A 24,145-nucleotide genomic window follows, 5' to 3' on the forward strand; every position below is an offset into this window, starting at 1 on the left:
CCCCACCGGGGTGTCCCCAGGTGTCCCCCCCCGGCCCTGCCCGTGTCACCGAGGTGTCCCCACCGGGTGTCCCCAGGTGTCCCCCCCCGGCCCTGCCCGTGTCACCGAGGTGTCCCCACCGGGGTGTCCCCACCGGGTGTCCCCAGGTGTCCCTCCCCGGCCCTGCCCGTGTCACCGAGGTGTCCCCACCGAGGTGTCCCCACCGGGTGTCCCCAGGTGTCCCCCCTCCCGGGCCCTGCCCGTGTCACCGAGGTGTCCCCACCGGGGTGTCCCCGGGGTGTCCCCGCGCCGCCGCCGCCGCTGTCGCCGCCGCTGTCCCGTAAACAGGAGGGTGACAGCGGTGACAGCGGCGCGGTGGCCCCAGGGCGGTGTCGGGTTCCCCCCCGCGCTAAAAATAACGGGGGGGGGGGCGGGGGGGGGGTGACCGGACAGCCGGGTGCTGCCCCCCCCCCATGCTGGGGTCACCGAGTGTCCCCAAATTGGGGGGGGGGGTGACCGGAATGGACACCGAGTGTCCCCAAATTGGGGGGGGGTGACCGGACAGCCGGGTGCTGCCCCCCCCCATGCTGGGGTCACCGAGTGTCCCCAAATTGGGGAGGGGGAGGTGACCGGACAGCCGGGTGCTGCCCCCCCCATCCCACGGGGTCACCGAGTGTCCCCAAATTGGGGGGGGGGGGGGTGACCGGACAGCCGGGTGCTGCCCCCCCCCCCGCATGCTGGGGTCACCGAGTGTCCCCAAATTGGGGGGGTGACACCCGGGTCACCGATTGTCCCCAAGGGAGGGGAGAACACCCGGATCCGACACCCACGGGGTCACCGAGTGTCCCCAAATTGGGGGGGGGGGTGACCGGAATGGACACCGAGTGTCCCCAAATTGGGGGGTTGTGACCAGAGACCTGGGTGCTCCACCCCCCCCCCCCCGGGGTCACCGATTGTCCCCAAGGGGGGGTGACAGGATCGGACACCCGGGTCCTCCCCCCCCCCCCGACACCCACGGGGTCACCGAGTGTCCCCAAATTGGGGGGGGGGGTATCCCGGGGTCACTGAATGTCCCCAAATTGGGGGGGGGGGTGTCCTGGGGTCACCGATTGTCCCCAAGGAGTGGGCGGGGTGACCGGACTGGACACCGGGGTCACCGAATGTCCCCATATCGGGGGGGGGACACTCCTGGGGGGGGTGACCGGACTGGACACCAGGGTCCTCCCCCCGCCCACCACCCACCGGGTCATCGATTGTCCCCAAATTGGGAGGGGACACCCCTGGGGGGGGTGACAGGACCGGACGCCGGGGTCCTCCCCCCCTCTGGAGTCACCAAATGTCCCCAAGGAGGGGAATGGCTGTGTCACCCCTCCCCCATGGCAGAACCCCCCCATAATGGGGGGAGGAAGGGAGGGGTGGGGCCCTCCCCGTTACCATGGCAACGGGACAAAGGTGACACCCAGTTACCTCGGGGGAGGGGGGGGGAAGTCACCTCGGTTGCCATGGCAATGACACGAGGTTCCCCCCTCACCCCTCCACCCCCCAAAATTCCTGGTTGTAACCCTGTTACCATGGCAACGACCCGTTGCTATGAGGGCGGGGGGGCACGCACACACAGAGGATGTCCCGGTTTCCATGGAAACCCCAGAGGCCCCGCCCCCGTTTCTATGGGGCGTGGCCACCCTGTTGCCAAGGCCAAGCCACTCCCCTAATTGCCCAACAAGCCACGCCCCCACCAGCTTTAACCCCGCCTCAAGCCACTCCCCCTTTGTTAACCCCGCCCACATCCTCCCCTCAACGGTTACCGGCCCCTCCCCCGCCTTTCCGCTGCCGCCACTTCCGGTTTCTCCCTCACTTCCGCTGGCGCCGCGGCGGCCGCGCATGCGCAGGGGGAGGCGCGCGCGGAGCGGCCGGGCCGGAGGGAGCGCGGGGTCCGTGAGGGCGGCGGGGCCGGGCCGGGCCCTGAGGGGAACCGGGGGGTTCTGAGGGGAACCGAGGGGGGAACGGGGCGGGGAGGACGCGGGGAGGGAACGGGGAGAGGCCCGGAGGGGCGGGGGTGGCGTGGGGGGGGGTGGGGTGGGTGTGTGAGGGTGAGGGGGGGGCGCTGCCGTGAGGGGCGGGGGGGGTGAGGGCGGCTATGGGGGGATTTTGGGGGTCTCGGCGTGGTTATGGGACTTGGGGGAGGGGATTCGAGGGGACTTTGGGGGGATTTTGGGAGTCTCGAGGTGATTCTGGGGGTCTGAGGATGTCCGGAGGGGATTATGGGGGGTCTGGGTGTTGCTGGTGTGGGGTTAGAGAGACCTAGGAAGGTCTTGGGGGGTCTCAGGTGGAGTTTTGTGGGTCTGGGGGTGTCCGGATGGGATTTTGGGGGGTCTGATGGCAGTTATGGGTCGTGAGGAAGGGGTCTTGAGGGGATTTTGGGAGTCTCGGGCTGGTTCTGGGGGTCTGAGGGTGGCTGGTGTGGGGAAAGAGTGGCCTAGGGAAGTTTTGGGGGATCCCTGGTGGGATTTTGGGGGTCTGGGGGTGTCCAGGGTGGGGTTTTGGGGGTCTGGAATGGGTCTGGGGATGTCCAGGGTGAGGTTTTGGGGGTCTGGAGGAGATTTTGAGGGTCTGGGGGTGGCTGCTGGGGGATTTTGGGGGCCCAGGAAAGTTTTGGGGTGTCTCAGGTCAGGTTTTGGGATTTGGATGAATTTTTGGGGTTCCTGTGTGGGATGAAGTGCCTCCATCGAGGGCAGAATTTTGGGATTTTTGGGTATTTTAGGACAATCCCGGGTGGGTTCAGGGGGTCCTGACCCGTTCTGTGCCCTCCCAGAGCCCCTCAGGATGACGCAGTTCCTGCCCCCCAACCTTTTGGCCCTTTTTGCCCCCCGGGACCCCATCCCTTACCTGCCCCCCCTGGAGAAGCTGCCCCACGAGAAGCACCACAACCAACCCTACAGCGGCATCGCGCCCTACATCCGCGAGTTCGAGGTACCCCTGACCCCCAAAACCTCACCCCCGACGCCCCAGAACCCCCAAAACCCCACCCCCGACCCACAGAATCCCCCAAAACACCACCCCAGACCCACAGAACCCTCCCCAGACCCACAGAATCCCCCAAAACCTCACCCCCGACCCACAGAACCCTCCCCAGACCCACAGAATCCCCCAAAACACCACCCCAGACCCACAGAAACCTCCCCAGACCCACAGAATCCCCCAAAACATCACCCCAGACCCACAGAACCCACCCCAAAACCTCACCCCCGACCCCCAGAACCCCAAAACCTCATCCCAGACCCACAGAATCCCTCAAAACACCACCCCAGACCCACAGAACCCTCCCCAGAACCCCAAAACCTCACCCCAGACCCTCAAAACCTCACCCCAGACCCTCAAAACCTCACCCCAGACCCTCAAAACCCCACCCCTGACCCCCCAAACCCACCCAAAATCCCCCACACCCCCAAAATTCCCTCCCCAGAACTCCCCAAAACCACCCTAGAATCCCCCAGGACCCCCAAAACCCTACCCAGACCCCCAAAACTCCACCCCAGAATGCCCCAAAACAGCCCCAGACCCCCACAATTCTCCCCCAAATCCCCCATAACCCCACCCCAGACTCCCCCCAGCCCCCCATAACCCTGCTCCAATTCCCCAGGACCCCCAAAACCCTCCCCAGACCCCCAAACCCCACCCCAGATCTCCCCAAAACCGCCCCAGATCCCGACAATTCTCCCCTGAATCCCCTCAAATCCCCCATAACCCCATCTAGACTGCCCACAGACCCCCATAATCCTGCCCCAAACCCCTCAGGACCCCCAAAACCCTCCCAAGACCCCCAAAATACCCCAAAACCCCTCCCCAGACCCCCAAACCCCACCCCAGACCTCCCCAAATCCACCCCAAACCCCCACAATTCTCCCCCAAATCCCCCATGACCCCACCCCAGACTCCCCACAGACCCCCATAATCCTGCCCCAGACCCCCTCCCCACCCCCAAAACCCCCCCTGGACCCCCCCAAAACCCCTCCTGGACCCCCCCCAAACCCCCAAAACCTCATCCTTGAGCTCCCCAAAAACCACTCTGAACCACCACAATTCTCCCCCAAATCCCCCATAATCCCACCCTAGACTCCCCCCAGACCCCCATAATCCTGCCCCAGACCCCCTCCCCACCCCCAAAACCCCCTCTGGACCCCCCCAAAACCCCTCCTGGACCCCCCAAACCCCAAAACCTCATCCTGGAACTGCCCAAATCCACCCCAAACCCCCACAATTCTCCCCCAAATCCCCCATAACCCCATCCTAGACTCCCCCCAGACCCCCATAATCCTTCCCCAGACCCCCTCCCCACCCCCAAAACCCCCCCTGGACCCCCCCAAAACCCCTCCTGGACCCCCCCAAACCCCCAAAACCTCATCCTTGAGCTTCCCAAAAACCACTCTGAACCACCACAATTCTCCCCCAAATACCCCATAATCCCACCCTAGACTCCCCCCAGACCCCCATAATCCTGCCCCAGACCCCCTCCCCACCCCCAAAATCCCCCCTGGACCCCCAAAATACCCCAAACCCCACCCCAGACCTCCCCAAAACTGTCCCAGACCCCCCAGACCTCCCCAAATCCACCCCAAACCCCCACAATTCTCCCCCAAATCCCCCATAACCCCATCCTAGACTCCCCCCAGACCCCCTTAACCCTGCCCCAGACCCCCTCCCCACCCCCAAAACCCCTCCTGGACCCCCCCAACCCCCTGTGTGTCCCCCCAGGACCCCCGCGATGCCCCCCCGCCGACGCGCGCCGAGACGCGCGAGGAGCGCATGGAGCGCAAGGTACGTCCAGAACCCCCCAAAAACGGGGCCAAACCCCCCAAAAACGGGGCCAAACCCCCCCAAAATTGGGTACAGTCCCCTCCAGACCCCTTCCCCACCAGGCTGGGTGTGCTGGGGGGGGGGGGTCCCCAAAATTGGCACCCCCCCAAAATTTCAGCTCGTCCCCAATGCAGAATTTGGTTCGTCCCCCCTGGGTTTTAGGGGATCCTCATGGGTTGTGCTCCCCTTGCTGGGGTTTTTTGGGGTCCCCTCTGGATTTTGGGGGGTCTGTGGGTTTGGGGACCCCCTGAGCTCACCCCAACCCCCATTTTTGGGTCATTTTCCCCCTTTTTTATCCCCAAACAGCGGCGGGAGAAGATCGAGCGAAGGCAGCAGGAGGTGGAATCTGAGCTTAAGCTCTGTAAGTTTGGGGGTCCCATGGGGCTGAGGGGGGTCCCCTGGGGCTGGAGGGGTCCCCTCTTTTCCTCTGACCCCCCTTTTTTCCCTCTTTTCCCCCAGGGGACCCCCACAATGACCCCAACGCTCAAGGAGATGCCTTCAAAACCCTGTTTGTGGCCAGAGTGGTGAGTGCTGGGGGGCAGAAACGGGGTCACCCCCAATTTGGGGGGACTCAGACCCATTTTTGGGGTTTCTCCAGGTCCTTGGGGGTCTTCTCTCAATTTTTGGGGTTCCCCAATCCATGTGGTTCTCCCCCAGATCTTTGGGATCTCCCATTATCTGTGGAGCTCCATGGTGCTCCCCACTAATTTGTGGGGTTCCCTTCAATCTTTGGGGTCTTCTCCAGATTGGGTTTTCCCAATCTTTGGGATTTTCTCCAGATTTTTCTGGGTTTTCCCAATCTTTGGGATCCCCTAGATTTTGGGAACTCCCCCTGTCCCCAATTTTGGGGTCACCCCTGCTCGTTTCTCCCCAGAATTACGACACGACGGAGTCGAAGCTGCGCCGGGAGTTTGAGGTTTACGGCCCCATCAAGAGGGTGAGTGGGGTGGGGTCACCCCCAAAAAATGCCCCCCTTGACCACCCCGTGCTGTCCGGGGGGGTCCCACCTGTCTCCAAATCCACATTTTGGGGTGTCACACCTGTCTCCAAATCCACATTTTGGGGTGTCCCACCTGTCCCCAAATCTGCATTTTGGGGGGTCCCACCTGTCCCAAACCCACATTTTGGGGGTGTCACTCCTGTCCCCAAATCCACATTTGGGGTGTCACACCTGTCCCCAAATCTACATTTTGGGATGTCATACCTGTCCCCAAACCCATGTTTCGAGGGGTGTCACACCTGTCCCTAAATCTGCATTTTGGGGGTGTCACACCTGTCCCCAAATCTGCATTTTGGGGTGTCACACCTGTCCCTAAATCTGCATTTTGGGGTGTCACACCTGTCCCCAAATCTGCATTTTGGGGGGTTCCACCTGTCCCCAAATCCACATTTGGGGGTGTGACACCTGTCCCTAAATCTGCATTTTGGGGTGTCACACCTGTCCCCAAATCCACGTTTTGGGGTGTCACACCTGTCCCCAAATCCATGTTTTGAGGTGTCCCACCTGTCCCCAAATCATCATTTTGGGGGGTCACACCTGTCCCCAAATCCCCATTTTGGGGTGTCCCACCTGTCCCCAAATCTGCATTTTGGGGTGTCACACCTGTCCCCAAATCCGCATTTTGGGGGGTCCCACCTGTCCCCAAATCTGCATTTTGGGGTGTCACACCTGTCCCCAAATCCGCATTTTGGGGGGTCCCACCTGTCCCCAAATCCACGTTTTGGGGTGTCCCACCTGTCCCCAAATCTGCATTTTAGGATGTCATACCTGTCCCCAAATCCATGTTTTGAGGGGGGTCCCACCTGTTCCCAAATCTGCATTTTGGGGGTGTCCCACCTGTCCCCAAATCCACATTTTGGGATGTCATACCTGTCCCCAAACCCATGTTTCGAGGGGGGTCACACCTGTCCCCAAATCTGCATTTTGGGGTGTCACACCTGTCCCCAAATCTGCATTTTGGGGGGTCCCACCTGTCCCCAAATCCACATTTTGAGGTGTCCCACCTGGAGGTACACCTGGAGTACAAGCACCTCTTTGTGACCCCCCACCCAAACATCCCTGTGACCACTCCCTGCTGTCTGGGGGGGGGTCACACCTGTGTGTCCCCCCCTAATTTTGGGGTCCCCTCACCTGTCCCTCACCTGCAGATCTACATGGTGTACAACAAGCGCTCGGGGAAGCCTCGTGGCTACGCCTTCATCGAGTACGAGCACGAGCGGGACATGCACTGTGAGTACCCCCAGACCCCCCCCCCGGACCCCCAAAATCCCCCAGCCCCCCCACTCCGCATGTCTGACCCCCACTCACACCTGGGGGGCTCCATGGACCCCCCGGGCCGGGCGCCAGGTAAGTACCAGGGTGGGGCGTGGCCGAGTGAGGCTGCAGGTGGCCAAAGCTACCGGTGGTCATGGTACAGGTGGACAAAGTACAGGTGGTCAGGGATTCAGGTGGCCAAAGCTACCGGTGGTCAAGGTACAGGTGGACAAAGTACAGGGGTTCAGGTGGTCAAGATATCAAGATACAGGTGGCCAAGGCTACCAGTGGTCAAGGGTTCAGGTGGCCAAAGCTACCGGTGGTCAAGGTACAGGTGGACAAAGTACAGGCGGTCAGGGGTTCAGGTGGCCAAGGCCACCGGTGGTCATGGTACAGGTGGACAAAGTACAGGCGGTCCGGGGTTCAGGTGGTCAAGATACCAAGATACAGGTGGCCAAGGCTACCAGTGGTCAAGGTTACAGGTGGACAAAGTACAGGTGGCCAAGATACAAGTGACCATAGCTATTGGTGGCCAAGGCTACCGGTGGTCATGGTACAGGTGGACAAAGTACAGGTGGTCAGGGGTTCAGGTGGTCAAGATATCAAGATACAGGTGGCCAAGGCTACCAGTGGTCAAGGGTTCATGTGGTCAAGATACAGGTGGCCAAGGCCACCAGTGGTCAAGGGTTCAGGTGGTCAAGCTACAGGTGGCCAAGGCCACCAGTGGTCAAGGGTTCAGGTGGCCAAAGTACAGGTGACCAAGATACAAGTGACCAAAGCTACTGGTGGCCAAGGCTACCGGTGGTCAAGGTACAAGTGACCAAAGCTACTGGTGGCCAAAGCTACCAGTGGTCAAGGTACAGGTGGCCAAAGTACAGGCGGTCTGGGGTTCAGGTGGTCAAGATATCAAGATACAGGTGGCCAAGGCTACCAGTGGTCAAGGGTTCAGGTGGCCAAAGTACAGGTGACCAAAGCTACTGGTGTCCAAGGGCTCAAGGGGTCAAGACTATCAGTGGTCAAGGTATAGGTGACCAAAGCTACTGGTGGTCAAGGTACAGGTGGCCAAGGCTACCAGTGGTCAAGGGCACAGGTGGACAAGATACAGGTGGCCAGAGCTACTGGTGGCCAAGGGTTCAGGGGGTCAAGGTACAGGTGACCAAGGCTACCAGTGGTCATGATACGAGTGACCAAAGCTACTGGTGACCAAAGCTACCAGTGGTCAAGGTTACAGGTGGACAAGATACCGGTGGCCAAAGCTATTGGTGGCCAAGATTGCTGGTAGCCAAGGGTTCAGGTGGTCAAGATACAGGTGGCCAAGGCTACCAGTGGTCAAGGGTTCAGGTGGCCAAAGCTACAGGTGGCCAAGGCCACTGGTAGCCAAAGGTTCAGGTGGTCAAGCTACAGGTGACCAAGGCTACCAGTGGTCACGATACGGGTGACCAAAGCTACTGGTGGCCAAGGCCACCAGTGGTCACGGTACAGGTGGTCAAAATACAGGTGGCCAAGGCCACCAGTGGTCAAGGGTTCAGGTGGACAAAGTACAGGTGGTCAAAGGTTCAGGTGGTCAAGATATCAAGATAAAAGTGGCCAAGGCCACCAGTGGTGGTGGACCAAAGCTGCCGGTGGTCAGGGGTTCAGGTAGGCAAAGTACAGGTGGCCAAAGCTACAGGTGGACAAAGTACAAGTGGTCAAGGGTTCAGATGGACAAGATACCAAGATACAGGTGGCCAAGGCTACTAGTGGTCAAGATATAGGTGACCAAGGCTACCAGTGGTCAGGGTTACAGGTGGACAAAATACAGGTGGCCAAAGTTACTGGTGGTCAAGCGTCCAGGTGGACAAAGTACAGATGGCCAAGGGTTCAGGGGGTTAAGATACAGGTGGCCAAAGCTACAGATGGCCAAGGCTACCAGTGGTCAAGGTTACAAGTGGCCAAGGCCACCAGTGGTCAAGGGTTTACGTGGACAAGATACAGGCCAAAGCTACTGGTGGCCAAGGGTTCAGTGGTCAAGCTGCAGGTGACCACAGCTACCAGTGGCCAAGGGTTGAGGTGGACAAGATGCAGGTGACCAAAGCTACTGGTGGTCAAGGTACAGGTGACCAAGGCCACCAGCGGTCAAGGTTACAGGTGGCCAAATATACCAGTTGCCAAGGGTTCGGATGGTCAAGGTACAGCTGACCATGGGTTCAAGGGGTCAAGATACAGGTGGCCAAGGCCACCAGTGGTCAAGGTTACAGGTGGACAAAGTACAGGTGGTCAAGGGTTCAGGTGGACAAAGTACTGGTGGCCAAAGCTACTGATGGCCAAGGGTTCAGGTGGTCAAGCTGCAGGTGACCACAGCTGCCAGTGGCCAAGGGTTGAGGTGGGCAAGATGCAGGTGACCAAAGCTACTGGTGGTCAAGGTACAGGTGACCAAGGCTACCAGCGGTCAAGGTTACAGGTGGCCAAGGCCACTGGTAGCCAAAGCTTCAGGTGACCAAGGCCACCAGTGGTCAAGGTTACGAGTGGAAAGGTCTTAGGTGGCCCAAGACTACTGGGTGGCCAAACTAGAGGTGGGCAGGGCTACCAGTGGTCAAGGTGGCCAAAGTGTGGGTGGCCACATTTAAGGTGGACAGGTGACCCAGATTTAGGTGGCCAAGGCTACCAGTGGCCAAGGCTACAGGTGGCCAAAGCACCGGTCACTGCTCGACTACAGCTGGTGGCCAAGGTCACGGCTAGTCAAGGTACCAGCAGAGCCACAGTCGGTGGCCAAGGCTACAGACAGCCAAACTACAGGCGGCCGAGGTTATGGCTGACCAATGGGATGGTTGACCAAGGCTACAGTTGGCCAAGCTACAATTAGTCAAGGTTCCAGGTGGGCAAACTTCAGGTAACTGAGGCTATGGTTGGCCAAGGTTCTGGTTGGCCAAGGCTATGGTTGACGAAGGCTACAGTTGGCCAAGGCTACCGTTGGCCAAGACTACAGTTGGTTGTCCAAGGCTCCCATTGATTGGCCAAGGCTACTGTTGGTTGGCCAAGGCTGTGGGTAGACCTCGGTCAATCTTCCATTGGTCAACCTTCCATTGGCCAAACATCTTAAGTTGTCTCAGCATATGGGTCAACCTTCCATTGGCCAACCACCCATTGGTCAAGTGTCCAAGTTGGCCAGCTGGCCAAGCCTATGGGTAGACCTCCCATTGGTCAACCATCCATTGAGGTTTGCCAACCTTCCATTGAGGTTAGCCAAAGTTCCATTGATGTTGTCCAACCTTCTGCTGAGGTTGGCCAACCTTGCATTGAGGTTGACCAGCCTTCCATTGAGGTTGACCAACCTTCTGCTGAGGTTGGCCAACCTTGCATTGAGGTTGACCAACCTTCCATTGAGGTTGACCAACCTTCCATTGAGGTTCGCCAACCCTCCATTGAGGTTGTCCAGCCTTCCACTGAGGTTGACCAACCTTCCGTTGAGGTTGACCAACCTTCTGCTGAGGTTGACCAACCTTCCATTGAGGTTAGCCAATCTTCCATTGAGGTTGACCAACCTTCCGTTGAGGCTGACCATTCTGTTGAGGTTGACCAACCTTCTGTTGAGGTTGACCAACCTTCCGTTGAGGTTGACCAACCTTCCGTTGAGGCTGACCATTCTGTTGAGGTTGACCAACTTTCCATTGAGGTTAGCCAGTCTTCCATTGAGGTGCGCCAACCTTCCACTGAGGCTGGGCAGTCTTCTGTTGAGGTGGATCAGCCTTCCATTGAGGTTGGCCAACCTTCCATTGACAGGAACGCGTTGGCCAACGTCTCATTGGCTGAGTGCCGGCGCCGCTCTCTCCGTGTCTCTCTGTGTCCGTGCACCCCTTGGGGCTGAGGTTATGGGGGTGTCCCCGTTCCTGGGGTGTCCCCATTGTTCCGGGGGTGCCGACTCTGGGGGTGTCCCCGTTCCTGGAGTGCCCCCATTGTTCTGGGGGTGTCCCCATTCCAGGGGTGCTGGCTTTGGGGGCGTCCCCGTTGTTCCGGGGTGTATCCTAGTTTTTGGGGTATCCCGTTTTTGGGGTGTCCCCATTCCAAGGTGTGCCTTTTTTGGGGTGTCCTGGTTCCAGTGTATCCCATTTTTGAGGTGTCCCCATCCCGGTGTGCCCCGTTTTTGGCATATACTGTTTTTGGCATATATTGTTTTTGGCATATCCCGTTTTTGGAGTATTCTGGTTTTGGGATGTCCCATTTTTGAGGTATCCCGGTTTTGGGGTGTCCCATTTTTGGGATATCCTGGTTCGAGTGTGTCCCATTTTTGGAGTGTCCCCATTCCCGTGTGCCCTGTTTTTGGGATATCCTGTTTCTGGGATGTCCCATTTTTGGGGTGTCCTGTTTTTGGGGTATCTCATTTTTGGGCTGTCCCACTTTTGGGATATCCGAGTTTTGAGGTATCCTGTTTTTAGGATGCCCCGTTTTTGGGATATCCTGTTTTTGGGGTGCCCCATTTTTGGGATATCCCCATTCTGCTGTATCCTCTTTTTGGGATACCCTGGTTTTGGGGTATCCCCATCCTGGTGTATCCCAGTTTTGGGATGTCCCCATCCCAGTATATCCCATTTTTAGGGTGTATCCCAGTTTTGGTGTGTCCCATTTTTGGGGTGTCCCCATCCCAGTGTATCCCATTTTTGGGGTGCCCCCATTCTGGGGTGTCCCCATCCCGTTTTTGGGGTGTCCTGGTTCCAGTGTATCCCATTTTTGGGGCGTATCCCGGTTTTGGTGTGTCCCATTTTTGGGGTGTCCTGGTTCCAATGTGTCCCATTTTTGGGGTGTATCCCATTTTTGGGGTGTATCCCATTTTTGGGGTGTATCCTGGTTTTGGGGTGTCCCATTTTTGGGGTGTCTCCATCCCAGTGTATCCCATTTTTGGGCTGTATCCTGGTTCCAGTGTATCCCATTTTTGGGGTATCCCATTTTTGGGGTATCCCATTTTTGGGGTGTCCCATTTTTGGGGTGTATCCCATTTTTGGGGTGTCCTGGTTCCAGTGTATCCCATTTTTGGGGTGTATCCTGTTTTTGGGGTGTCCCCATCCCAGTGTATTCCATTTTTTGGGTGTCCCATCTTTGGGGTGTATCCCGTTTTTGGGGTGTCCTGGTTCCAGTGTATCCCATTTTTGGGGTGTATCCCATTTTTGGGGTGTCCCCATCCCAGTGTATCCCATTTTTGGGCTGTATCCAATATTTGAGGTGTATCCCGTTTTTGGGGTGTCCCATTTTTGGGGCGTATCCTGGTTTTGGTGTGTCCCATTTTTGGGGTGTCCTGGTTCCAGTGTATCCCATTTTTGGGGTGTCCCATTTTTGGGGTGTATCCCGTTTTTGGGGTGTCCTGGTTCCAGTGTATCCCATTTTTGGGTTGTATCCCGTTTTTGGGGTGTCCCCATCCCAGTATATCCCATTTTTGGGGTGTATCCCATTTTTGGGGTGTATCCCGTTTTTGGGGTGTCCCATTTTTGGGGTGTATCCCAGTTTTGGTGTGTCCCATTTTTGGGGTGTCCTGGTTCCAGTGTATCCCATTTTTGGGGTGTCCCATTTTTGGGGTGTATCCCGTTTTTGGGGTGTCCTGGTTCCAGTGTATCCCATTTTTGGGGTGTATCCCATTTTTGGGGTGTCCTGGTTCCAGTGTATCCCATCTTTGGGGTGTCCCATTTTTGGGCTGTATCCCATTTTTGGGGTGTCCCCATCCCAGTGTATCTCATTTTTGGGCTGTATCCCATTTTTTGGGTGTATCCCATTTTTGGGGTGTATCCTGGTTTTGGGGTGTCCCCATCCCAGTGTATCCCATTTTTGGGCTGTATCCCATTTTTGGGGTGTATCCCATTTTTGGGGTGTCCCATTTTTGGGCTGTATCCCATTTTTGGGGTGTATCCCAATTTCGGGGTTCGCCGTTTCCGCGTCCGGTTATATTTTATTTTTTTGGGGGGTGGGGGGTGCGAACGCTGTTGTTGTTGTTGTTGTTGTTGTTGTTGTTGTCCCGGCGGCGCGCCGGGGGTGTCGCTTAATTAACGCCGTCATTAATTAATTGTGTTTTATTGTCACTGCAGCCACCTTTGTGATGGCTTTTGCCACTGCTGGCTTGCAGCTGATCCTAGTGCTCCCCCCTCCACACCTCAGTGTATGGTTGGTATAAGGGTTTGTATCCTGGTAAGACACGTTTGTAACCCCCCCACCCCAAAATCTGCACCCCCCCAATGTGGGGAGGGGGCTGGGGGGGAGCTCTGACCCCCCCCCGAGCCCCCCCACCCCAATTTCCCCCCCCCCAAGGGCAGCTGAGGAGTTTTGATTGATTTCTTTTTGGGGAGGGGGAGTTTGGATTTTTTTTTGGGGGAGACCCCTGTGCTCACAGCTGGGCTGGGGGCAAAAGGGTTGGACCCCCCCCCTCAAAAAAAAAAATTAAAAAATTATCTAACCCCCCCCAAAAAAAAACAAATTAAAAAATTATCTAACCCCCCTCCCCATCTTTAATTTAGGGGATCCCCCCATTTTTTGGGGAGGGGGAGTTTGGATTTTGGGATTTTTGGGGGAGACCCCTGTGCTCACAGCTGGGCTGGGGGCAAAAGGGTTGGAACCCCCCCTCAAAAAAAAAAAATTAAAAAATTATCTAACCCCTCCCCCCCAAAAAAAAATTAAAAAATTATCTAACCCCCCTCCCCCATCTTTAATTTAGGGGATCCCCCCATTTTTTGGGGAGGGGGAGTTTGGGATTTTTTTGGGGGAGACCCCTCTGCTCACAGCCGGGCTGGGGGCAAAAGGGTCGGACCCCCCCCTCAAAAAAAAAAAATTAAAAAATTATCTAACTCCCCCTCCCCCAAAAAAAAATTAAAAAATTATCTAACCCCCCCTCCCCATCTTTAAATTAGGGGATCCCCCCATTTTTGGGGAGGGGGAGTTTGGGATTTTTTTGGGGGAGACCCCTGTGCTCACAGCCGGGCTGGGGGCAAAAGGGTCGGACCCCCCCCTCAAAAAAAGCCAAATTTATTTATCTGACCCCCCCAAAAAAAACCCAAATTTATTTATCTGACCCCCCCAATCCTTAATTTAGGGGATCCCCCCATTTTTTGGGGAGGGGGAGTTTGGATTTTGGGATTTTTGGGGGAGACCCTTCTGCTCACAGCCGAGGGGTTGGGAGTTTTTTTTGGGAACCCCTCCCCAAAAAATCCAAATTTATTTATCTGACCCCCCCCCCAAAAAACCCCAAATTTATTTATCTGACTCCCCCAATCCTTAATTTAGGGGATCCCCCCATTTTTTAGGGAAGGGGATTTTGGGATTTTTTTGGGGAGACCCCTCTGCTCACAGCCGGGCTGGGCCGGGCTGGGGGCGAAAGGGTCGGACCCCCCCCCACCCTCCCAAAAAAAAAATTAATTAAAGAAAAAAATTAATTAAATTTTTCTGACCCCCCATTATTTAATTTAATGGATCCTCCCCTGTTTTTTGGGGAGGGGGCTCCTCACAGCGCCCCCCCCTCACCTCGTTGACCCCTTCCCAGCGCGGGCAGGGAGCAAATCCCCAAAATTCCCAAATTTCCCAAATTTCCAACCCCCCCCAAGTGGGGACAGTGACCCCCCCCCAGGTTTTTTTTTTTTGGGGAGGGGGTCCTCAAGGACCCCCCCCCACCCCCTCAATATGGGGGTGTCAAAGCAGGACCCCCCCCCCAATTTCCCCCCAGTTTTGCCCCCCAAAGAGGAGGAAGAAGAGGAGGAAGAAGGGGAGGGGGGCTCATGGCGCCCCCTCCCCAAAATTAAAAATGTGGGGACCCCCCCCACGAGCTTTGATGTTTGTTAGGGAGGGGACAGGTCCCTTAGAGGGGGGGGGGTCGGGTTTTGGGGGTGGTGGGAATGGTGGGGGGGGGGGCTTTGAGCCCCCTCCCCAAATTTGGGGAGCGCCCCCTGCCCGGTCCCAGCGACCGAGAGGGGACGTTTGGGGAAAGGGGGGGGGGGTCAAAAACAGCGTTTTTGGGGGGGGGGTCCGAGCCCCCCCCCAGCACTTTTGGGGGGTGGGATATGTCAGGGGGGGGGGGTCCCTGAGGGTTGGGGGGGGTAATTTGGGGTTTATTTAATTTTATTGAATTTGGGGAGGGGGTTTGAGGTAGGGGAAGGGTCTCAGGTAAGGCCCCAGCGCCCGTCCTGGAGCGGCTTCGTCTGGAGGGGCCCCCCCCCGGCCATGATGAGGGGGGGGGGACACGGACCCGCCCCCCCACCACAAACAGGACTCTGAGGAGGGGGGAAAAAATTGGGGGGGGGGACGGGGTTGGAAATTTGGAATTTGGGGAGGGGGAGGCGGAATTTGGGGAGGGGGAGGGGCTGCGTCAAGCTATCGGTGCCTCGTTTGTGGGGGGGGGTGAAATATCGTGGTTCCCCCCCCAAAAAAAAAAATTTAAAAAAAAAAATTTCGGGGTGGTGTGAGAGTGGGGGGGGCAGGTAAGGCCCCCCCCCCAAATTGGGGGGGGGTCGTTAAATAAGGAAAAGAGGTGACCCCCCCCCAAAAAAATGAGGTGGGGGGGGGTTGGTTTATAGGGAAAAAGGGGTGAAACCCCCCCCCCAAAAAATTAATGGGGGGGGAGGTTAATTAACAGGTGAAGGTGGTGAAACCCCCTCCCCAAAAAAAATTAATGGTGGGGGCATTGTACAGGTAAAAGTGGTGAAACCCCCCCCAAAAAAAAAAATTTAATGGGGGGGTTAATAATCAGGTAAAGGTGGTGAAACCCCCCCCCAAAAAAAAAGATGGGGGGGTCGATAGTTGATAATCAGGTAAAAGACCCCCCCCCCAAAATTAAGGTGGGGGGGTCAACAAACAGGTAAAGGTGGTGACCCCCCCCCAAAAAGGAGGTGTTTGGGGGGGGGCATTGTACAGGTAAAGGTGGTGACCCCCAAATTTAAGGTGGGGGGCAATGAACAGGTAAAGATGGTGAAACCCCCCCCCCAAAAAAAAAATCAGTGGGGGGGTCAATAATCAGGTAAAGGTGGTGACCCCCCCTCAAAATGAGGTGGGGGGGGCAATGTGGAGGTAAAGGTGGTGAAACCCCCCCCCCCCCCCCAAAAATGAAGTTTGGAGGAGGCTGATAATCAGGTAAAGGTGGTGGCCTCCTCCAAAATCAAAGCGTGGGGGGAGTCAATTATCAGGTAAAGGTGGTGAAGCCCCCCCCTCAAAAATGAAGTTTGGAGGAGGCCGATAATCAGGTAAAGGTGGTGGCCTCCTCCAAAATCAAAGTGTGTGGGGGGGTCAATTATCAGGTAAAGGTGGTGAAACCCCCCTCCCCAAAATTAGTGTGTGGTGGGGGGGTCAATTATCAGGTAAAGGTGGTGAAACCCCCCCCTCAAAATGAGGTGGGGGGGGGCAATGTGGAGGTAAAGGTGGTGAAACCCCCCCCCCCCAAAAATGAAGTTTGTAGGAGGCTGATAATCAGGTAAAGGTGGTGGCCTCCTCCAAAATCAAAGTGTGGGGGGGGGGGGGGTCAATTATCAGGTAATGGTGGTGAAACCCCCCCCTCAAAATGAGGTGGGGGGGGTCAATAATAAGGTAAAGGTGGTGAAAACCCCCCCCCCCCAAAATGAAGTTTGGAGGAGGCTGATAATCAGGTAAAGGTGGTGGCCTCCTCCAAAATCAAAGTGGGGGGGGGGGGTCAATTATCAGGTAAAGGTGGTGAAACCCCCCCCCTCCAAAATTAGTGGTGGGGGGGGTGTCGATAATCAGGTAATGGTGGTGAAGCCCCCCCCTCAAAATGAGGGGGGGGGTCAATAATAAGGTAAAGGTGGTGAAACCCCCCCCCCCCAAAAAATGAAGTTTGGAGGAGGCTGATAATCAGGTAAAGGTGGTGGTGGCCTCCTCCAAAATCAAAGTGGGGGGGGGTCAATTATCAGGTAAAGGTGGTGACCCCCCCCAAAAAAGGACGTGTTGGGGGTCAATAATCAGGTAAAGGTGGTGAAACCCCCTCCCCAAAATTAGTGTTGGGGGGAGGTCAATTATCAGGTAAAGGTGGTGAAACCCCCCCCTCAAAATGAGGGTGGGGGGGTCAATAATAAGGTAAAGGTGGTGAAACCCCCCCCCAAAAATGAAGTTTGGAGGAGGCTGACAATCAGGTAAAGGTGGTGGCCTCCAAAATCAAAGGGGGGGGGGGTCAATTATCAGGTAAAGGTGGTGAAACCCCCCCCCCTCAAAATGAGGTGGGGGGGTCGATGTACAGGTAAAGGTGGTGCCCCCCCAAAAATAAGGTGTGTGGTCAATAATAAGGTAAAGGTGGTGACCCCTCCCCAAAAAATTAATGGGGGACAATGATCAGGTAAAGATGGTGAAACACCCCCCCCAAAAATGGAGGTGTTGGTGGGGGGGGGGGAATAATGTACAGGTAAAGGTGGTGACCCCCCCCTCAAAAATTAATGGGGGGCAATGTACAGGTAAAGGTGGTGACCCCTCCCAAAAATAAGGTGGGGGGGTCAATCAACAGGTAAAGACCCCCCCAAAAAATAAAGGGGGGGGTCAATAATCAGGTAAAAGCCCCCCCCCAAAAAAAAATTTAGGATGGAGGGGATCAATGTACAGGTAAAGGTGGTGACCCCCCCCCAAAAATAAGGTGTGAGGGGGGGTCAATAAAAAGGTAAAGACCCCCCCAAAACAACCCCAAAATTCCTTAACGCCCCCCCCCACCCCCATTTTTCCCCCCACCCCATTTTGGGGTTTTATGAGATTTTTATGGGATTTTTGGGGGGGTTTAATGAGATTTTTTGGGGGGGGGGTTGGGATTTTTTTGGCGGGGGAATTGGGAGATTTTTGGGGGGCAGGGGTTGATTTTTGGGGAGGGGGTCTCACCCCTTTCTTGCCCCCACCCCATTGGGGTTTTATGAGATTTTTATGGGATTTTTTTGGGGGGGGGTCTCACCCCTTTGCCCCCCCCTTTTTCCTCCCCACCCCATTGAGGTTTTATGGGATTTTAATGGAATTTTTATGGGATTTTTTTGGGGGGGATTTGGGATTTTTTGGGGGGAGGTCTCACCCCTTTGCCCCCCCCCCTTTTTCCCCCCACCCTATTGGGGTTTTATGGGATTTTTTTGGGGGGTTTTTGGGATTTTTTGGGTATTTTTAATGGGATTTTTGGGGTTTTTTTGGGGAGGTTTAATGAGATTTCTTGAGGAGGTTTTATGGGATTTTGTGTAGATTGAATGGGATATTTTAACGGGATTTTTTTCGGGGGGTGGGGGCTGACCTGGCCTCACTCTAGCTGACCCCCTCCCCATTTCCCCCCCCCCTCGGGACCCCTCCCCAAATATTTTGCAGCCGCCTACAAACACGCGGACGGCAAGAAAATCGACGGGCGCCGGGTGCTGGTGGACGTGGAGCGGGGCAGGACCGTCAAGGGCTGGCGGCCCCGGCGCCTGGGTGAGACCCCAGACCCAAATCCAGCCCCCAGACCCAAATCTGGGGATTTCCACCTTGAATTTCGGGTTTGAAATGGGCGGATTTGGGGTTTTTTGGGGTTTTTTTTTGGGGTTTTTCCTTAATTTTTTGGGGGTTTTGTTTGGTGCTCCCACCCCCCAAATTTCTGGGGGTTTTGGGGGGATCAGTTTTGGGGTCAGTTCTGGGTTTTGGGGTCAGGTTTGGGTTTTGGGTTCAGTTTTGGGGTTTGGGGTCAGTTTTCAGGGTAAATTTTGGTTTTTGGGGTCAGTTTTAAGCTCAGATCTGGGTTTTGGGGTCAGTTTTGGGGTTTGGGGTCAGTTTTCGGGGTAAATTTTTGGTTTTGGGGTCAGTTTTAAGCTCAGATCTGGGTTTTGGGTTCAGTTTTGGGGTTTGGGGTCAGTTTTTGGGGTAAATTTTGGGTTTTGGGGTCACTTCTGCGGTCAGGTCTGGGTTTTGGGGTCAGTTTTGGGGTTTGGGGTCCGTTTTTGGGGTAAATTTTGGGTTTTGGGGTCAGTTTTGGGGTCCCATTTGGGGTCTCTGACCCCGATGTCCCCACAGGGGGAGGTTTGGGGGGTCAGTTCTGGGTTTTGGGGTCAGTTTTGGGGTCCCATTTGGGGTCTCTGACCCCGATGTCCCCACAGGGGGAGGTTTGGGGGGTCAGTTCTGGGTTTTGGGGTCAGTTTAGGGTTTTGGGGTCACTTTTGGGGTCCCTGACGCCCCTGTCTCCCCAGGGGCAGTTTGGGGGCTCAGTTCTGGGTTTTGGGCTCAGTTTTGGGGTGAATTTTGGGGTCCCTGTCCCTGCAGGGGGAGGTTATGGGGTCAGTTTTGGGTTTTGGGTTCAGTTCTGGGTTTTGGGGTCACATTTGGGGTCGGTTTTGGGGTCACTTTTGGGGTCACTTTTGGGGTCCCTGTCCCGCAGGGGGCGGTTTGGGGGGTCAGTTTTGGGTTTGGGGGTCAGTTCTGGGTTTTGGGGTCACTTTTGGGGTCATTTTTGGGGTCACTTTTGGGGTCCCTTTCCCACAGGGGGCGGTTTGGGGGGTCAGTTCTGGGTTTTGGGGTCCCATTTGGGGTCACTTTTGGGGTCCCTGTTACTGCAGGGGGAGGTTTTGGGTTCAGTTCTGGGTTTTGGGGTAAATTTTGGGGTCCCTGACCCCGATGTCCCCACAGGGAGCGGTTTTGGGGGTCAGTTCTGGGTTTTGGGGGTCCCATTTGGGGTCCCATTTGGGGTACATTTTGGGGTCCCTGTCCCTGCAGGGGGAGGTTATGGGGTCAGTTTTGGGTTTTGGGTTCAGTTCTGGGTTTTGGGGTCACATTTGGGGTCATTTTTGGGGTAAATTTTGGGGTCCCTGTTACTGCAGGGGGAGGTTTTGGGGTAAATTTTGGGGTCTCTGTCCCTGATGTCCCCACAGGGGGAGGTTTGGGGGGTCAGTTTTGGGTTTGGGGGGCAGCTCTGGGTTTTGGGGTACATTTTGGGCCCATTTTGGGGTCCCTGTCCCGCAGGGGGCGGTTTGGGGGGTCAGTTTTGGGTTTTGGGGTCAGTTTGGGTTTTTAGGTCACTTTTGGGGTACATTTTGGGTCCATTTTGGGGTCCCTGTGCCGCAGGGGGCGGTTTGGGGGGTCAGTTTTGGGTTTGGGGTCAGTTTGGGTTTTGGGGTCAGTTCTGGGTTTTGGGGTCCCATTTGGGGTCACTTTTGGGGTCCCCGTCCTGCAGGGGGAGGTTTTGGGGTTAGTTTTGGGTTTGGGGGTCAGTTCTGGGTTTTGGGGTCCCATTTGGGGTCACTTTGGGGTCCCTGTCCCACAGGGGGACGTTTGGGGGGGTCAGTTTTGGGTTTGGGGGTCAGTTCTGGGTTTTGGGTCACATTTTGGGGTACATTTTGGGGTCCCATTTGGGGTACATTTTGGGTCCATTTTGGGGTCCCTGTCCCGCAGGGGGCGGTTTGGGGGGTCAGTTCTGGGTTTTGGGGTCAGTTTTGGGTTTGGGGTCAGTTCTGGGTTTGGAGGTCATTTCTGGGTTTTGGGGTAAATGTTGGGGTCCCTGTCGCGCAGGGGGCGGTCTGGGGGGCACCCGGCGCGGCGGAGCCGACGTCAACATCCGGCACTCGGGCAGGGACGACACGTCCCGCTACGACGAGCGGTGAGTGACGGTCACTGTCACCCTGTGTCACCCCTGGGTCACCTCTGTGTCACCCCTGTGTTACCCTGGGATTGTCACTGTCACCCCTGTGTCACCCTGGGATTGTCACTGTCACCCCTGTGTCACCCCTGTGTCACCCTGTGTTATCCTCTGTGTCACCCCTGGGATTGTCATTGTCACCCCTGTGTCACCTCTGTGTCACCCTGGGATTGTCATTGTCACCCCTGGGTCACCTCTGTGTCACCCTTGGGACCCTGGGAGTGTCACTGTCACTCCTGTGTCACCCTGTGTCACCTCTGTGTCATTCCCTGTGTTATCCTCTGTGTCACCCCTGGGATTGTCATTGTCACCCCTGTGTCACCCTGGGATTGTCATTGTCACCCGTGTGTCACCCTGGGAGTGTCACTGTCACCCTTTGTGTCACCCCTGTGTCACCTCCTGTGTCACCTTTGGGGCTCCTGTGTCATTCCCTGTGTCACCCTTGGGACCCCGGGATTGTCATTGTCACCCCTGTGTCACCCCAGGATTGTCACTGTCACCCCGTGTGTCACCCTGGGAGTGTCACTGTCACCCCTGTGTCACCTTTGGGACCCCAGAATTGTCACTGTCACCTCCTGTGTCACCTCAGGGACCCCCTTGGGACCCCCTGCAATGGGTCAGGGACCCCCAAGGACCCCCCCACACCCCCTTGAGACCCCCAAATCCCCCCAAGGACCCCCCCAGACCCCCTTGGGACCCCCTGGAATGGGTCAGGGACCCCTTTGGGATCCCCCCAGACCACCCAAATGTCCCCCAATCCACCCCAGGGACCCCTAGACCCCCTTGGGATCCCCTGAAATGGGTCAGGGACCCCCAAATCCACCCCAGGACCCCCCAAATCCACCCCAAATGCCCCCTAGACCTCCTTGGGACCCCCAAATCCACTCCAGGGACCCCCAAACCACCCCAGGGACCCCCTGAAATGGGTCAGGGACCCCCAAATCTCCCCCAAATTCCCCCCAGACCGCCTTGAGACCCCCAAATCCACCCCAGGGACCCCCTGAAATGGGTCAGGGACCCCCAAATCCACCCCAGGGACCCCCCCAGACCCCCTTGGGACCCCCAAATCCCCCCAATCCCCCTGACTCGCTGCCCCCGCGCAGGGACCGGGAGCGGGAGCGGGAGCGCGACCGCCGCGAGCGCTCTCGGGAACGGGAGCGGCGCCGTTCGCGCTCGCGGGAGCGGCGGCGGCGGACGCGGAGCCGCGAGAAGGACGAGCGGGAGCGCAAACGGGGCGGGAGCCGCGACCGCAGCAAAGACCGCGAGAGGGAGCGCGACCGGAAACGGCGCTCGAGATCTCGCGACCGGAAACGCGACCGGGAGCGCGACAAGAAGGACGAGGGAGCGCCGGAAGCGCTGGAAACGGGCGAGGAGCTCGGAGGAGGAGAAGCGGGAACGGGAGAGGGGATGGCGGGGAGCGGAGAAACGGCGGAGAAACGGGAGAGGGAGCGGGAGCGGCGCCGCGGGCACCGGGAGCGGGAGAGGAGGCGGGAGCGGGAACGGGAACGGGAGCGGAGCACAAACGGGAGCGGGAGCGGCGCGACGAGAGAGCGGCGGGAGGAGGGAGCGGGAACGCGGCCGGGAGCGAGGGAGGGGACGGCGGAGGCGGCGCCGCGGAACCGGAGATGTTCGGGGGCGGCGAGGGCGGCGCCGGCGGCAGCGACGGCTACGGGGCGGCGGAGAACGGCTACCTGCTGGAGGCCGCCATGGAGTGAGGGCAATAAAGGGGTTTTATTGGAAAATAAACGGGGTTTTTGGGTGGTTTTTGTGGGGAAATGGGGGTGGGAAAAAATTTGGGGTGTTTTGTGCGTTTTTGGGGGTTTTTTCAATGTTTTTGGGGGCTTTTTGGCACCAATTTGGGGATTTTTTGTGGGTTTTTTGGGTTTTTTTTGCACCAATTTGGGAATTTTTTGGGGTTTTTTTGGCACCAATTTGTGATTTTTTGGGGTTTTTTTGTGCACCAATTTGGGGGTTTTTTTGCACCAATTTAGGGGTTTTTGGCACCAATTTGGGGGTTTTTGGGGGGGGGGTTTTTTTGGGCTAATTTGGAGGGTTTTTGTGGGTTTATTTTTGCTACCTGCTGGAGGCCGCCATGGAGTGAGGGCAATAAAGGGGTTTTATTGGAAAATAAACGGGGTTTTGGGTGGTTTGTGTGGGGAAATGGGGGTGGGAAAAATTTGGGGTGTTTCGTGCGTTTTTGGTTTTTTCAGGGGTTTTTTTGGTTTTTTTGCATTAATTTGGGGTTTTTTTGGCACCAGTTTGGGGTTTCATTTTGTTCTTTTTGCACCAATTTGGGGATTTTTTTGCACTAATTTGGTTTTTTTTTTTTTTTTTTTTTTTTTTTTTTTTCCACCAATTTAGGGGTGTTTATTTGCGCTAATTTGGAGATTTTTTGGGGTTTTTTTTGGCACCAATTTTGGGGTTTTTTTGGCACCAATTTGGGTTTTTTTTCAGGACGGTTTTGGGTTTTATTTTCAGGTGGAATTGGGGATTTTTTGCTCCAATTTGGGTTTCTCAGATGGAATTGGAGAACGACTCCTGCTGGAGGCCGCCATGGAGCGAGGGCAATAAAGGGGTTTTATTGGAAAATAAACGGGGTTTTGGGTGATTTTTGTGGGGAAATGGAAAAAAATTGGGGGGGATTTGTGGTTTTTTGGGGGGGGGGGTTGGGTTTTTTTTGGTGCCTTTTTGGATTTTTTTTGCACTAATTTGGGGGGTTTTATTGGGTTTTTTGTGCACCAATTTGGAGGGTTTTTTTGGCACCAATTTGTGGGTTTTTTTGTGCATCAATTTGTGGTTTTTTGGGTTTTTTTGGCACCAATTTTGGGAATTTTTTGGGGTTTTTTTTGCACCAATTTGTGGGTTTTTTTGGGGTTTTTTTTTGCGCTAATTTGGAGGGTTTTTGTGGGGTTATTTTTGCTACCTGCTGGAGCCCGCCATGGAGTGAGGGCAATAAAGGGGTTTTATTGGAAAATAAACGGGATTTTGGGTGGTTTTTGTGGGGAAATGGAAAAAAATTGGAGGGGTTTTGTGCTTTTTTTGGGGGGTGTTCTGTGCACCAATTTGGAGGGGGTTTTGGGGGTTTTTTGCACCGGTTTGGGATTTTTTTGGGTTTTTTTTGCACCAATTTGGGGATTTTTTGGAGTTTTTTTTGCACCAATTTGGGGGATTTTTTTTTGGTTTTTTTGGTTTTTTTTTTTTTGCGACACTTTGGGACTTTTCGAGTTTTTTTTCCAGGTGGAATTGGGGATTCCCATTTTGGGGTATTTTTTCAGTTTTTTTGGGGTGATTTTTGTCCCATTTTGGGGATTTTTTTGCGGTGGGATTGGGGATTTTTTTGTCCCATTTTGGGGATATTTTTTCAATTTTTTGGGGGGATTTTTGTCCCATTTTTTGGTTTGATTTTCAGGTGGAATTGGGGATTTTTTTGCTCCAATTTGGGGCTTTTCAGGTGGAATTGGGTTCGGTTCCAATTTGGGATTTTTTGCTCC

The 24,145-nt window shown here is 56.0% G+C and overlaps 1 protein-coding gene and 1 long non-coding RNA gene across 2 annotated transcripts; both read left to right on the forward strand.

Moving 5' to 3' along the window:
- Nucleotides 1-1,766: 1,766 nt before the first annotated feature.
- Nucleotides 1,767-22,400, forward strand: LOC141726723 (U1 small nuclear ribonucleoprotein 70 kDa-like). The gene is given in 11 exon segments (XM_074531719.1): nt 1,767-1,910; nt 2,792-2,949; nt 4,732-4,794; nt 5,140-5,194; nt 5,293-5,357; nt 5,708-5,770; nt 6,982-7,063; nt 18,362-18,463; nt 20,528-20,615; nt 21,758-22,164; nt 22,167-22,400. Coding segments are annotated over 10 exon segments (1,275 nt in total). The 5' UTR covers nt 1,767-1,910; nt 2,792-2,802; the 3' UTR covers nt 22,370-22,400.
- LOC141726724 (uncharacterized) lies at nt 15,472-17,240 on the forward strand. The gene is made up of 3 exons (XR_012577754.1): nt 15,472-16,046; nt 16,270-16,723; nt 16,784-17,240. It is a non-coding gene; the product is annotated as an uncharacterized LOC141726724 (long non-coding RNA).
- Nucleotides 22,401-24,145: the final 1,745 nt, after the last annotated feature.

This window comes from Zonotrichia albicollis, chromosome 38 (genome assembly GCF_047830755.1).
Source record: "Zonotrichia albicollis isolate bZonAlb1 chromosome 38, bZonAlb1.hap1, whole genome shotgun sequence".
Lineage (NCBI taxonomy): Eukaryota > Metazoa > Chordata > Aves > Passeriformes > Passerellidae > Zonotrichia > Zonotrichia albicollis.